At 42.1% G+C, this 16,610-nt stretch overlaps 1 protein-coding gene across 3 annotated transcripts in view; it reads left to right on the forward strand.

The window, feature by feature from the left end:
* Positions 1-5,077, forward strand: part of Nedd9 (neural precursor cell expressed, developmentally down-regulated 9) — a 178,250-nt gene extending 173,173 nt beyond the window's left edge. For 2 of the 3 annotated variants that reach the window (XM_006253786.5, XM_039095477.2), the window contains 2 exons: positions 459-548; positions 2,803-5,075. In XM_006253786.5, the coding sequence (XP_006253848.1) occupies positions 459-548; positions 2,803-3,312 (600 nt within the window). In that variant the 3' untranslated portion in view covers positions 3,313-5,075. 3 annotated transcript variants of the gene reach the window in all.
* Positions 5,078-16,610: the final 11,533 nt, after the last annotated feature.

The raw sequence follows: 16,610 nt of genomic DNA on the forward strand, positions 1-16,610 counted from the left end.
AAGCATTTAACAGTCATCTCGCTGGTCTTCTGATGCTGTAGACTAAAGAATACTAAGCATGAGTAGAGAGATACAGGACTGTTGAAGACATCAGAAGTGAAATGTTCACCCATTTCTTTTGTAACCTTTGTTTGAAAACACATGGTTCATATATAATCCATTACAAAAGAAACCAAGAAAAAAAATAATGTTTCCTAAGAGAGTATGAAGAGGATCTTGGGAAGCTCTCCAACCAGAATGAGCAGTGAGCCTGGTGGCCCACATAGAAACAGGCTTCACTTTTCAGCCAGTCTCCACAGTAATTCCAGAAGTCCCTAATCTGTGGTTTCCAATGTCTCTCTGGACATGAGGGAAGTGGCCAGTGGATAACGAGGGTCTGAGTACACTTGTCAGTGAAGCTGTTCTCATAAGTGACTCACAGCAAGGAGGTAACACGGTCTTTGTGTTGAAAACAACAGGGCAAAGAGGAGTTTGAGAGACAACAGAAGGAACTCTTGGAAAAAGAGAACATCATGAAGCAGAGCAAGGCGCAGCTGGAGCATCATCAGGTAGGTTCAACACAGCAGGAAGGGCTCCGCCTAGTAGGGAATGGATAACTTCCTAAGATTGGGATCCTGCCAGCACACTGGCATGAAAAGGAAGTCCCGGGCATGTAACAGGACATGAGAACAAAGGGAAGGTGTGTGGCCTCTGACTACAGCTTGAGTATACCTGGATTGCATCCAAATGTCAGGGTTCGTTCAGACTGTGCCCATTCATCTATCACCCATTAGAACTATTTGGATTAAAGCTTTTGGTCTCAAGACACAAGACCCAGTCAGGCTTGCCCAAGCTAATTGGTTTTCCATTGAGACCAAAGTAAGGGATTTCAGAAGAATGAGACATAGCCAAGACCAAAGGGAGCAGGGCTGTCTATTCTCCTAGATAGATATTCTCTTCTAGTATCTGCCTCATTCTCTACATCTCACAATTTCTCTAATGACCTCACTTGATTCGCATCTAATTTTAAAAAAACTCATAAATGGTCAATTAAAGCCCTTTCTCTAAGGCTTTGTGGTATTCTGTAATGCCATGAAATAAATTCTCACAATGCAGTCCAGTCTGTTTTCAATCTTGATATTCTCCTGCCTCAACCTCTTGAGTTCTGGCCCTTGCAGTTGGGTTCATTGTGTCCAGCTTCAAAATCTTCTCTGTGGATGACACTTGATCTGGGATTTCTTAGATAATGGTCAACTCCCTTCTGTGCTTATCAAATTCCAAAGAGAGTTTGATTCTAACTCTCCTCCACCCCATCCCCCTCTCTCTCTGTCTTTTGCATGGTACACTCTAAGGGTCAACAGGAAGGAGCCAATGTTTGTGAGACATATCCAAGTCATATGTCATATGAGACATATCCAAGAGTTCTGAGCAGGGGATGTTCACTCAAAGGTTTAGTGAGTATAGCAAGTAAGGATATTGTTAAGGCCAGGACATGATAACAAGGAGAAACAGACTGAAGATGTATGCACCCTTTAAGATGAAATGAAATAGCCCATCAGAGCACAAAGTGACAGGATGATTCTAGGAAACCTGAGTTCAGACCCTTGCTTTCTAGCCAACAGCTGTGTGGACTTGAGCATCATGTAATGGGCCAGTTCCTTCTCTATATGGTGGAAAAGTACTACCCCCTCTCTCTGGACACATAATTTGAAATCAAATTCATTAGTATCAAATAATATCAGAACAGCACCCTATAACTACTGTGTTTACATTGGCAGTTGGCCCAATAGGACAGCAGAGTTTGGGGAAACTAGCAGACACTAAAGTCATTCCTAAGAAGCAAGTAGTTTCCAAGGAATAGAAAATCGACTATGCACTTTTTATCAGGGAAACAGGATGAGGGTGTCCCTGAACTGACTTAGCTCTGAATCAGAATGAGAGATGAACTAAACCCCAAACTCAGGATTCTTACTAACAGAGCTGGAAATGATCATTTCAATTTTAAATAACAGTCCAGTTAGGGGTGCTAATGATGGCATCAAGCAATCTGGCACTAAGGCCATTGAAACAGTGTAAGGGCACTTTCTGTCACCCTGATAACCTCAGTTTGAGCCTTAGAAACCACACAGTAGAAGGAGAGAACCAGCACCCATGAAGAGTCCTCTGACCTACACATGCATGCTATACAAAATGGCAAAGAATAAATGTCGAGAGGTCTTTTTTGTGTCATTTTCCCTAAGTAAGTGTGCATTTCTAAGACTTCTCAGTAGTAATGGACCATAATGTTATCATACATCTTGACAATATAGGAGACAAATCCTTGACAAATAGGAGTGTCTTCATGACCTTTCCATCTTGAAGAGAGGAAGGGCCTTGCCCAGGAAGTAGCAAATTGTTGATTTGACAGAAAGGTCACTGTGTCTGGTTTTCCCTTGACGCCTCTCAACATTTAAAAAACATTTACATAGCCTATAATTCACCAAACACTGTTTCAAACACTGTGTGACTAATAGTAATATTCGCTTTGTGAATAATAGTATTTGTCATAATGGTATAGAAGCCAATGCCTTCCAGTTGGAATGCAAAAAAAAGACAAATGGTGTTATAACAAAAGATCTATGTTGGACGATCCTCTAGAGATCCTCTTCTCAGAGTCTACATTGTACAATTTAGGAAGCAAGGCAATCTGGGCAAGGTCTCACAGCTACTAAGTACCTAGCACCTACTAAAGATGAAGCTGGTTTCTTGTGATCTCACACCCACATTTCTTTCCCTTTACAATGTATGCCTTGCCCTTAATGAGATCTGTTCTCTTCCTTCTAGCTGAGTCAGTTCCAGCTGTTAGAACAAGAAATCACCAAGCCCGTGGAGAATGACATTTCCAAATGGAAACCCTCTCAGAGCCTCCCAACCACAAACAACAGTGTGGGTGCTCAGGATAGGCAATTGCTTTGCTTCTACTATGACCAATGCGAGACCCATTTCATCTCCCTCCTCAATGCCATTGACGCCCTCTTCAGCTGCGTCAGCTCAGCCCAGCCCCCGCGGATCTTTGTGGCGCACAGCAAGTTTGTCATTCTCAGTGCACACAAACTGGTGTTCATTGGAGACACTCTGACAAGGCAGGTGGCCGCCCAGGACATTCGCAACAAAGTCAGGAACTCCAGCAACCAGCTCTGCGAACAGCTCAAGACGATTGTGATGGCGACCAAGATGGCCGCCCTCCACTACCCGAGCACTACGGCTTTACAGGAAATGGTGCACCAAGTAACAGACCTGTCCAGAAATGCTCAACTGTTCAAGCGTTCCTTGCTGGAGATGGCCACCTTCTGAGAAGACACGGAAGTAGAAAGGACTGGTTGAATAATTACTAAGGAAAACTGGAAATACTATCTAGTTTTTGTAAATGTTATCTATTTTTGTAGATATTTTATATGAAATTGAAATGTTTTAATGTTTTGTGAGTTAGTCGATTTTCATCAATTCAGGGAGCTGAAGTGGGAATTCATTTTGTTTCCCCTGTGTGGTTCTTATATAAACATATAAGTATCTAAGACATAAGTTGTACAGAAATGTGTCCACATTTGTGTATGCCTACGTATCCGTATTTGTTTATAGATGTGTGTCTGATACAGTCCATTAAAACCATGAATTGAGAAGCACCTTAGTAAGCACCTAATGCTGCATTGTTTGGGTTTTGTAGAAAAATTATACTACTTAGTTGTAATATTACTCTACGTGTAGTAGTAGTAGTCTGAGCCCAGCACACCCAACTTTCTTGTCTGAAATCTCTTTTAAACTTGACTTGTCTTTAACACAGTGGTAAATCTGACCAACTTCTAGTTGAAAGGGGGTGAGGAGAGAGAGAGAGAGAGAGAGAGAGAGAGAGAGAGAGAGAGAGAGAGAGAGAGAGATTAAAAAAAAAAACATTAACCTAAGATCCAGTGTTTCAGGTGCTAGAGAAAGGCAAGACATGTGTGCTGTACTAAGAGGCCATGTCTACAGTGGTTATTGAGTTATTTCAGTTCTGAGAGAAACTATAATAAAGAGAGAACATTTGTTTCCCTGGGGCTACATTTGTGAGTGATTCAGTCATGAGGTTTTCTAATGGATGTTTTTAGAGTTGAATTTAAAAAAAAAAAATTGCAACAAGAATTCATGAAGATACATCAGAACTGTGATTGTGGGCAAAAAGAAGGGATGTTTCCAACAGCCAGTAGTTAAATAAAGACCTCTCTACCCTCATTATCTAATGAAAATGGCCAGTTTCTTAGTCACTGAACTATGGAGCCACCAGGCGCTGTCCTCTCTCATTGCTTGATGGAGCAATGTTCTACACCATTCTAAAACCTTACATAAGCAGACCAACACTCAAAAAAGCTGCAGAGATCTGACCTTCACAACCCATTGTGGCCATGGACCTTGTGGATAAGTCACATTACCTGTAAGCTACTCACAGCATTGATCCTGTGGTCTTTCCCTTCACACCTGCTGTGTAGATACAGCTCAGAACAGATTCATCATCGGCAGATAAAGCACTTCCCTCTTCCATTATGACCAACTCAAGAAATATGTTTCTTGTAGCCTCTGTTCTATTTCATTCCAGCCTATTCAGAAACGTGTTTTTATTTGTTATGGATATGTCTTGACTGAGTTAATGTTATTTGTTTTAAGCAACCAAATGACAAAAACAAGGAGGGACTTAAGAAGAACATGTGATCTCAGTTGTTTTTTTTTTGTTTTGTTTTGTTTTGTTTTTTTTTAAGTAAGTGGAAGATAGCAAAGGAAGGGTGCTTTTCAAAACAAACTATAGCTGTAATTCTCAAAGTTCTGCACTGCCAGAAGATAAACAGCTGGACTATTGGACAGCAATTCACTGTGTCTGGCATGTGGAGGAAGAGGGTCCTGCAGCATTAGTGCCATTGCAAAAAGTCAAGGTATCCTTGTAGATCTTACTACACAACGTGTGTCTGTTGAGTGATGGCTACCTTGTCCTAACCTGAGTAATGACATTCCACATTGTAAAAAAACAAACTATTCAATTCGTAATGATGATTGACATTTTGTATATTCAAGTCATTAAATGTTTAAATCTTTCTCTTTGTAGCTACTGGGTTTCTTTTCCTTGTATCTGTCTTACGGAAGAATTAAATATTGCCCCATCTGAGTATAGAAAGTCAAATTATGATTTTTTTAACATATGCTATAGATCTGACTGTTTTAAGGAAAAGTGTGTGTATGTTACCCCAGTACCTTTGTATTAAAGAAAATTCTAGAGCATAAGGATAGCATCAAATTAAATATATCCGAGGGATTGGGGATTTAGCTCAGTGGTAGAGCGTTTGCCTAGCAAGTGCAAGGCCCTGGGTTCGGTCCCCAGCTCCGGGAAAAAAAAAAATATATCCGAAACTTTTTTTTTCAGTATCAAATGCCCACAGACAGGAGTTAACTGCCTAGTCATAGCTGGCCTGGAACTCTATGTAAACCAGGCTGCCTTTGAGGTCACAGAGATCGGCCTGTATCTGCCTCTAGGGGGTTGTACTAAAGGTGTGACCCACTACGTCTGGCTACAGCACCCTCACATTTAATGTGGGCATGATAATTTCTGTTTCTACTCTGTGGATATGACTACTCAAGTAGAGTAGACTTTCTTCACTCATTCTGGAATAGGCATAAAGAAATGATTCAAAGCAAGTTATAGTAGAAGAAAGATTCCCTAACCACGAGAATTACTACTTTTAGCGTCCCTCCCTTTTACTCAGATAACCCTCTGAGATGTAGAAAGCACTTAAATACATCCGGACATTAATTACTCTTCTTGTGATTGCCACCATATGTCTTACAGAAGCAAGGGAGGGGAGATTTCTTTTGAGTTGCACTTTAGAGGGGACAGTCTGTCTATCCTGGAAGGTCTGGATATTGGCTTTGTTCCTGGCAGTGGGAACTTGCAACATGGCTTGTGAGCGTCTTGTTAAATCAAGAAGCAGATAGAGGGTTCAGCCAGACTGCAAATGGGGCTAATACTCTTGAGACCCACATCCACCCTAGGATCTGTGTCTACAGAGTATCCACAACCTACCAAAATAATGCCGATAGCTGAGAATCCAGTGTTCAAATAAGTGCACCCGTGGGTGAAATTTCAAAATCAAATCACAACATCTTTATCATTTTGTCTAGACATAAAGGTGGTGAATGACTTTTGACAAAAATAAGATTTGCCTGTGGGTAGAATAGAATGTCTTTGGGGCAATGGGGTGGGCGGGGATGTCTTAAGTCAACAAAATCTCTATGGAAAAAAAATAAATATTTACCTTATATCCTGAACCAAACTTAACTTACATGGAACAGGGATGTAAAACTGAAACTTCTAGGGAAAAAATGTAGGAGGAAAAAGCTTAAGATCTTAAGTAGGTTGGTTTTATGAACAGTTAAAAATAAATTATAAGCATCATCAAATTTAAAAACATTTATTCTTGAGGCTGGAGCAAAGACTCAGCAGTTAAGAGCTGACTGCTATTCCAGAGGACATGGGTTCAGTTCCCAGCACCCACATGGTGGCTTACAACTGTCTATAACTCCAGTTCCAGAGGATCCAACACCCTCTTTGGCCTCTGTGTGTACTATGTACTGCACTCTCGTGGTACACAGACATCCATGCAGGAAAAAAAAAACACTCATACACATAAAATAGAAGTAAATACATATTTTTAATGTCTACTTTTCCAAAGAGACTGTTAAGAAGACAAAATTAATTTTGTAATGACATGATCTTGTTCTTATGAGCTCGCTGCTGCTATGGTGGTCTATACAAGATCAAGCCAAGAAGATTAGATGGTATCACATGAAGCAATGGTAATTGGACCTGATGAACCAAACAAAATAGGAGAGGACATTGAAGTGCATGGTGAGACTTGTTAGGAATACGACAGGGGAGTTGGGTATGATTCCAATACATTGTTGTCAAATAATAAATGATATTCTACTTCAAAGAAAGATTGATCAGTTGATTGATTGGTTGATCAGTTGATTGGTAGGTTGACTAGTTGTTTGGTTGGTTGTTTGGTTGATTGGTTGTTGATTGGTTGGTTGGTTGGTTAGTTGGTTGATTAGTTGGTTGATTGGTTGGTTGGGGCCAGCAACATGGTTCAGTAGGTAAAAGCTCTTGCCCCATAAGCCTCCTGATCTGAGTTCTGTTCCCAGAACCCACAGTAAAAAGAGAGGACTGAATCCTGAAAGCTGACCCCTGACCTCCACACGTGAATCTACACTTTCTCACATCCACATATACACACGCACACTCACATCACATACCCACAAGGATAATAAGTGAAATTTTTAAAAAAGAAAACAAAATTCAAGCCTCATCACAGTCAAAGGGCTTGTGCCACGGATGGCAGCGGGAGATTGCACAGGCGTGAGAGGATAAGTATGTTCATGAGTTACGAATTCCAAGAAGAAACTTCGCAAGATAAGACATAAGAATGGGTAATAAATAAACTAAATAAAAAACCACACCAAATGCAGTGACTTTTACAAATACTTGTGAGGAAAGGAAGAACATATCATCCTCATAACCCCAGGGGAGAACATGAACTGGCAGAAAGGCATTGGAAAATAGACTGGTGATCCAAACCAAAGCCTGGCCTACTGCAATATCCACTAAATCTCTAACTGCCTAACAGAGAGAAAGTAAATGCATATACACAAAGACTTGTGTAATAATCCCTTGCAGTCCTGTATAGCAATAAGAGCAACGACCCAAAGGTCCATCTCTGGGAAGGCACAAAGTTATTCCTATCTACCCTTGCAGGGAGGCAGGCCTGTCTTGGGTTGGGTTTACTGACCATGACCCAAGCTAGAGTTATCTGAGAAGAGAAAAATCGCAATTAAGAAAATCCTCTCAAAGACTGACCTGCAGCCATTACTGTGGGCCATTTTCTTACTTAGTGATTGATATAGGAAGGTCTAGAACATGGTAGGTAATACCACCCCTGGGCAGGTGGTTCTGGGTATTTCTGGTATTTCTGGGCATGTGAGTATTTCTTCCCATTCCTTTACTTTGGAAGAAAAAAAGAGAATCTTACACTAGATTTTTTTTAAAGCAAGGCTATTTTAAAAGACACCTCATTTACGTGAAAATACACAGGTAACGGCTAAGGGATGGGAAGAAGTGTGCAAATGCACATTCTAGTTGTAGATAAGAAAGACCAGGACAGCTGTGTTCTAACAAGTAGAATTCAGCGCAGAGCCGAAAGGTGCATGTTGCTATGCAAGAGTCAATGTATAAAACAGACAAAGCCTTCCTAAATACCAACATACCCAATCTCAAAGGCAAAGTCTTCTTAAATACCCACATACCCAATCTCAAAGGCAAAGTCTTCTTAAATACCCACATACCCAATCACCAAGGCAAAGCCTTCTTAAATACCCACATACCCAATCACCAAGGCAAAGCCTTCTTAAATACCCACATACCCAATCACCAAGGCAAAGCCTTCTTAAATACCCACATACCCAATCACCAAGGCAAAGCCTTCTTAAATATCCACATACCCAATCACCAAGGCAAAGCCTTCTTAAATACCCACATACCCAATTACCAAGGCAAAGCCTTCTTAAATATCCACATACCCAATCACCAAGGCAAAGCCTTCCTCAATACCCATGAACCCGACCACAAAACCTCAAAACACAGGAAGCAAAAACTAACGGAGCTAAATGCCAAAGACGCACCTCCGTGATGGTAAGTGGAGATCCAGCGTTTCTCTGTCAGCAACAAATAGAACAAGTAAACAAAAACAATCAGTAATCATTGGTAATAATAGAACTCTGGCACGATGCTAGAGGGAATGAAAAAATGGCATATCCACTGAAGAAGACGCTTGGCGTGTAACCTAACAATTCTGATTCTAAATACTCAGGAAAAGCTAGAACAGACCTCTAAGTCTTTTCTTTATCATTTTTAAAAATGTTATGTGGGGGTTTTGCCTTCATGTATGTATGCGTACCATGTTGATGCCTGGTATCCAAGGAGGCTAGGAGAGGGCATCTGATTCCCTGTAATTGAAGTTACTGATGGCTCTGAGATTCTATGTGGATTCTGGGAACTGAAGCCAGGTCCTCTGGAAGAGCAGTTCTTAACTACTGAGCCATCTCTCCAGCATTCCTATTTTTTTTTTAAAAATTATGAAAGATTTTAAAGCAGTTGCTTTTGGGCCAGTGAGATAGTCCAACAGGTAAGAATGCTTGTTGCCAAACCTGACAACCTGAGTTTAATCCCAGACCCCACAGGGCTGAAGGGGGAATCAACATCTATAAGTTGTGGCGTGTGCGAATGCGTGTACACACAACACACAAAATCAGGAAACGTGGAAAAAGGTTTTATTAACTTCTTCTGAAATTATAATCATAACAGAGTGGAAAGAGCCCAGATGTCTTCAACAGGTGACTGGATAAACTGTGGTGGAGTACAATGCAGAAATAAAAATCTGTGAACTAATTATTTACATAGCCGGGTTATTGGATCAACCTGAGGGGAAAAAAAATGTTAACCGAAACCATGCACTTGCAATTAATGACAAAAGAGGCCATGTGGTTTGAGGAAGAGGGGCGTGTATACAGGAGTGCTGGAGGGAGGAAAAGAACTAGAGAAACATGTTAATTACATTACAATCTCAAAACTAAAAAGAGGGGCTAGGGATTTAGCTCAGTGGTAGAGCGCTTGCCTAGGAAGCGCAAGGCCCTGGGTTCGGTCCCCAGCTCCGAAAAAAAGAACCAAAAAAAAAAAAAAAAAAAAAAAACTAAAAAGAAATTTAAACGAAGAAATGGCAGATGCCTGTAAACCACAGCGTGAAGCATTCTGAGAGTCATGAAATACAGAGAAGAGACTGGCTGTGTGATTGCCCAGTTGCTATTAAATGAAGTAAGCCTGTTGTTCTACACAGTGGGTCTGAGAGAAAGGTTCCCCAGAGGCTGCGTAACAAATTACTCTAAGACCATGAACCATGAAGCTGCACCAGCTTCCCTGCGAATGCGGTGGACTTGTTCCGTGGCATACATGTGTCAGTGCGTGTGGCATTGTGTGTGTGCTAAATTCTGTAACATACATCTCGAGGTCCGTTTTCCCTTTTCCCCCCTATGATAGTACATCCTTCCATAATTCCTGTAGTCCCAGGACACCTTGGAATGCTCTGTCTCCCAAGAAACCCTACAGAAACCCTCCCTTCTGCTGAGTCCTCAGCTCCTTCTCACGAAGCAGAAGCAGCCGCCCTCTTGTGTCTTTCCCAATAAGTCTCTTGTGTGAGGTTTGTTGTATGGTGTGATTTTGTGGTATTCCTTGGCACCCGACTTCCAGGACACCTTTCTCTTCAAAGCTGTAACACTTGGAGGAAGAAAGGTTGTGTGTGTGTGTGTGTGTGTGTGTGTGTGTGTGTGTGTGTGTGTGTGTGTCACAACCTTGAAAGGACTTTAGTGAATAGAGGTAAAAACATAGGGGATAAAATGGAACAACTAAAAATTCAGCAAATACCCGTGTCACAAAAAAAATTCCTTTGCAACGTGAGGGATAGAGAAAAAAAAAATCACTTCAGAGCCTCACAACATGGTTTAAGTCATCCCCCAACTACTATAATTAAGAAAAACTGAGCTAACAGAAAGAGTATCTTATGTTGTCTTCTCACAGACAATATTTCAAGGAGAAAAGTGTCAGCAAAGAATGACGTTAAGGGGTTGGGGATTTAGCTCAGCGGTAGAGCGCTTGCCTAGGAAGCGCAAGGCCCTGGGTTCGGTCCCCAGCTCTGGAAAAAAAAAAAAAAAAAAAGAACCAAAAAAAAAAAAAAAAAAAAAAAAGAATGACGTTAAATGAAAACACACCCTTAATTTCTCCTGGCCTGCCTAGCAGCCCAGGTACAGGCAGGCACCAGGCCCTGCCCACCTCCCAGTGGCCATCCCTCTGAAGGCAACTTATAAGTGGCCTTTCTGACCCAGCTGCCTGGGGGTGGGGAGGTGCGGGGGAGAACATCTGGGACTTTAGTCCCTATGCAAGAGGTTGCAACTTCTAACAACAACGGGTGGCCAATGGGACATTTTAAAATTGGTCAGAAGTGCTCAGAGAGTTAGTTCAGAATCTTCACAAGAAAAAGGACTGAGGTGGCAGGGGGATGAAGGGGTGGCAGGGGCGGGGGTGGGGGAGTGATAGGAGGACATGAAGAAACATAAGTGAGCAACTTCATGTTATCCTTACCATCAGACAATGACTTTCATCTATTTGTCTAGACATACAATCCACGCAGGCAAGGGCCTAAGGTTTGACAAAAGAGAATTTGAGTTTAGTGCTAGTCCTGTTTGCAAAAGTCAGTCAACAAGGAAGGGAACAAGAGATCTGCAAGGAACACTAGGGCGTGTAGGGACCTGTACCTAGAAAAACGTGCTGGAAACAACGTAGCACGCACTCTGTTGCTGGTGACCCCGGTAAACGTGGGGGTGTTGGCCCATTTCGGACAGCGCACCCTGTTGGGAAGGGACTCCCAAGAGTTCCTTATCATCCATCCTCCAAGGGCATAGAGCTAGCACCCCTTCGCTTCTGGAACAAACTCTTTGGTGCATTTTGCTCATCTCAAGTCTTGCTCTCTATGAGCCCTCTCGGGAATGCTACACACGGTGCCCCCTCGTGGTCCAGTGTGGAAAACTGGAGAGGCCTCTCAGGGATGCTGCACACAGTGCCCCCTTGTGGTCTGGTGAGAAAATAGAGAAGCCGAGGTGGGGGGTGGGTTATAACCAATTCTTCAACCAACCAGCCTGTGAAATAGGGATGTTCATGAAGGCTTGGCTCAATGCTAGAAAAACAAGATTTTAGGATAATTTTAAAATTCTTCTGAAACACATAAAACACTATTATTTTTCTGGCAGAAACATCGATTAAATATATATATATATATATATATATATTAATATATATATATATATCTGTATCTAAGGCATCTTGGATCATGAATTCATCTCTGCCTCAGATGTTCACACAGGAGTTCCTTCCATGTCTGTTGACTGGCTAATCAAATGAATGATCCCACCTCCTTATGTGTCTTCCCCCTACCATATGCACACACGTGCACGCGTGCGCGCACACACACAAACGCACGCACACACGCATGCACACACACACACCAATCCCACATTGAAAGAGACTTTTTAAAAAGCAAATAGGACTTTGCAGAATCTTTAAATATATTTAATATATATCTTTAAATACATTTATTTTCTTTCATATTATATGTGTGTGTGAGAGAGACAGAGAGAGACAGAGAGAGACAGAGAGAGACAGAGAGAGAGACAGAGAGACAGAGAGACAGAGAGACAGAGAGAGAGACCAGAACGGGGAGTCTGATCCCCTGGAATTAGAATTACAGGTGTTTGTGAGTCACCCCGTGTGAGTGCCAGGAAGAAGATCCTTAAACGTAATAAATAAAAGCAAAAATCCCTTCAGAGGACAGGATGCCCGTAAGCTATTGCTGTATCTTTTCCCTCTGTGGGAGTGTATTGCCATGACGTGTTGGTTATTTTTACATCGCTGTGAGCAATACCGAACAGAAACAACTTAAGTGAGGAATGCTTAGTTGAAGACCATGGTTTCAGAGAGTCGCAACCCATCTTGGAAAGGAAGACCTGGAGAAGTCCAAGGCAGAAGACCAGGAAATAGAAGAAGTTAGAATAGACCCAAGGCACAAGGTCAAAGGCTCACTGGGACAGTCAGGCTCCCTACCCTTCCAAACAGCGCCCACACTGCCACTGAGCTTCCAAAAGATGGGTCTACAGAGGGCTTTCAGATTGGCAGCCCACAGCGGGGTGCCTCTCCTGTAGCTGGGTAACTGTAGTCTCCATGTGGGGTGTGTGAGAGCTAAAGTTAACCTGAAAGCCCCACCTGCACAAGGACAAATAACTTCATGAACAAGGTGTTTGCCTCAACCACACAGGATGTGCTTGGTCACATATATGTGGGAGGTACATACTTTGTAGTATGTCACGATGTATGCTTGTCCCTGACTGAACGATGACAGGAAGTCCCTACCTTGTGGGTTCTGCCTTTATGAGCACCCAACCAATCCAGTACAGTGCAATTTTCTGGGACTCCTGGGTATGAACCTGACCACTGTCCATTGCCCTGGCCAGTATTGAATAAACAGTCATGCATTTGGTCTTTCTTCTCACAATTTTCAGGTTTAACTGTATCCGTGGCTCCTGGTGGACTCTATGTATTGCTTGGCAAAGAGCGCATACGCAGAGGAAGCTACCTCTGGATTTTTAGTTTTCATGCGAGTCTGATGTTAACCACCCCAGGACCGTCTCAGCATGGCCAGTCCATTTGTTACCCACTTGATTTCAGGGCGTCCCTACATCACACACTTTGACCCAGGATACCCACAGGTAAAGTGATTAGACAGAGAACCAACGGAAGGCGAGCCAGAGGAACAGATTTGTTACCCACAAGCAAACTATAAGCACATATATGTATATTCATGTTTTGTTTCTCCTAAGAAATTGATATGCCTTTTCTCATTTTTAAACTAATTTTTTCCTATAGAAATTAAATTTCTGTAGCTAACGGGTCATGTTTTCCATTTTTTTCTAATTTGTTATCTAGGTCAAAGGCAGTGACGCTCAGTATGATAGCTATTCCCATAGTTCGCACATCTCATTTCTAACTTTTCTCTTTATTTCTACCTGAATTATTCTTTGTACTTTCTCTTTAGATAATGCCCTCCCCTTGAGTCACACATGATTACACACATGGGCGTGGCTTCTACCTACACAGAACCAAAATGTTCAGTGCTAGCCTGGACAGGACTGGGTTGGGCTGGCCTTGCAACTCATAGCCAATTCTCCTCAATATATATCCACCCCAAGAGTACTGGGCGGAATACCTCCTTCTCTCTCAGCTTCCTTTTTTCTTTCTTCCCCGACTCCACACTTTGGCTGATACCTGGGATTGAACCTGTGACCTCCTGCATGATGCTCAAACACTGAGGTACCCTGCACTACAATGCACTTATCTTGTTGTTTGTACACACCCCATCAGCCGCCCTGTAGCTTCCTCCAGACTCTAATGTAAGCCCAGCCAGACTTCATTCTTTCTTACTATGTTAGCCTTCAGTGAGGTACTGCCCTTTCCTTAAGTCTGACCACCGATATCTTTTGGTAGAGTTTGCCCTCAAAGATGGCCACAGAGGTGGGCTCCACTCCTTTTTTCCCTTCAGGACATGCCTTGGCCACCTTATAATTTCACAAATGGAAGCTTGAGTCACCAGAACCTGCAAACATCCGGGCGCAAACGCTCTGGCTGGATCTAGGGGTTAACTAAATGCTTGTGGCATGGGTCAGCCTGAGTCCCTGCAGCAGACTCTTTGGCTGAAGGTTGAGAGAGAGCGTGATGGGCCTTGTCACCTTAAGAGTGCTTTGAGCCCTCGAAGGTACCAAACAGAAAACGTGCGGGCTGTGGCACAAGTTCAGCGAGGGTATGAAACCGTACAGGAAATGACAGCTGGAGCATTTTATAAGACACATCTGGGGATGGGTACCCCAGGTCGTTTACCTGGAACTCACACTGGATGGAATAGAATAAGTGGGAAAGCTTTGGGGTGGGAGAGCAGCTCATCTAGATTAGTACATGACACTTCTACACCGATGAGGAGAAGAGCCTAAAAGTTCATAGGTAAATGTGGTTCTCAATACGTGGGTCATGACCTCTCCGGGCTCGAGTGGTAGATATCCCACATGGCAGATATTTACAGTTCTAAGCAGCAGCAAAATTACAGTCATGAAGTAACAATGAAATCATTTTATGATTGGGGGTGACTACTACATGAGAAACTGTAAAAAAGGGTCGCAGCATTGAGAAGGTTGAGAACCACTGAGATAGGGTATAACAGCCCCAGTGGACAGGATGCCATGTGATTTAAGTCACTCCACACATCCAACTTTTTTTATTTCTTTCCCCTTCCACCTTCCAGCCTTTCCAATTAGGCTGAAGACATATCAGAAGCCATTATTATCATTGTTGTTGTTTTGTTGTTGATCACCCCATGTATCTCACCTCTCCATGACTAGAAAGAAACACAAACACACTCCTAGCTCCTATAGGCTATTGTTTGGTTGGTCCTCAGGCTACTGAGGCTGTCAACATTAGCCTCATGAATATGGAGCAAAAACACCATGGGCCTCAGAAAGGAGACCCTGAGATGGTCGAAAGGCATCTTGAACAGACAAAGACAACGTGAAATGTGTGTTCTAGTTTTCAAAGGCAGAGGAAACATGTGCAAAGGGGGCATGGTTACAAAAGATGAAGAGAGGTCACGGAGATGTTTCCAATTACAGCAGGCAGAGAGATGAGGCAGCTGGGCACAAAAGCCGGGCCCTAAGCTGCATCCGATCTCAGAGGATATAATCAAGGGCATTGTTGGGTCAACTGTCAACATGGAAATACAGATGGTAAATTAGGCAAATTGAATCAGCATTCAATGTATTCAAGTCGATAAATACTCTGATGTTCTCTGAGAAAAAACCAAGATGTAGTCCAGTGTCGCCCAGTGTTCTAAGACAAAGCAACATGTTACACATGTTACAAACACGTTTCAGTAAGACAACATGTTACTAGCATGTGTCTCAGCAAGGCAATTTTATACATGTTAACAGTAAGGGGACCTCTGTAAACTGTACATGCTACTGTTATCCCTACAGCTTTACTGAAATGTAGGATAGTTTATTTTGATTTTTGCAGTATCCAAGACTGAACCCAAGGTCCTGTGCATGCAAACCAAGCAGTCTCCTACTGAGCCATGTCTCCACCTCCTGGGAATTATTTATAAATGAAAAGCAAAAACAATGCTTTATTAGTCTTAGCTCAAGGGTTCAGTTTTCAGTCTTGCCTCTATTAGCTCTGTGACCTGGAGTTCCTTATCTCCCTACAAGCTGTAATATGTCACAGTAACAAGACTGAGGTAACAGTGACTAAATCAGAGGCTGGAGAGATGGTGTGCAGGCACATAATACTAATAATAAAAATTAAAAGTATCTAAATCAGAAGCATGTTAAAAGGCTGCAAACTATAAACTAATATTGGTAAGGCATTTACCAACATCATCATGCAAACATTTTAGTATTTAGGGTTTCCTGTTTCTTATAAGTTGACTCAAATTGTACAACTTGTACATGTTGTCATTGTCTACTCAAGATGACTTGCGACCATCTCAGGGTCCCCCTTCTGAGGCCCATGGTGTCTTTGCTCCATATTCATGAGGCTAAAGTTAACAGCCTCAGTTGGCCGAGGGCTTGGCTGATTTCTCCACCGTGTGATTGAGTTTTGGTTCCTTTTTTCTTTATTTCTTGCAACCAAACGGTAGCCTATAGGAGATAGGAGTGTGTTTATACAATTTGTATGGTGTACAGAGATGTAGTTTATGAAAACAATGTGTAATAATTAAATCAAACTCAATAGCACCCATCACCCCAGAGAATATTTGTAATTCATCTTTAGCTATTTTGAAACATTCGACTCTCTATCATCAATTATATTGTTATATTATTATACATTGTATAATGTAATAAGAAATTCTTCCTTCATAATAGAGACTTCTAGACCT

This window comes from Rattus norvegicus, chromosome 17 (genome assembly GCF_036323735.1).
Source record: "Rattus norvegicus strain BN/NHsdMcwi chromosome 17, GRCr8, whole genome shotgun sequence".
Taxonomy (NCBI): Eukaryota; Metazoa; Chordata; class Mammalia; order Rodentia; family Muridae; genus Rattus; species Rattus norvegicus.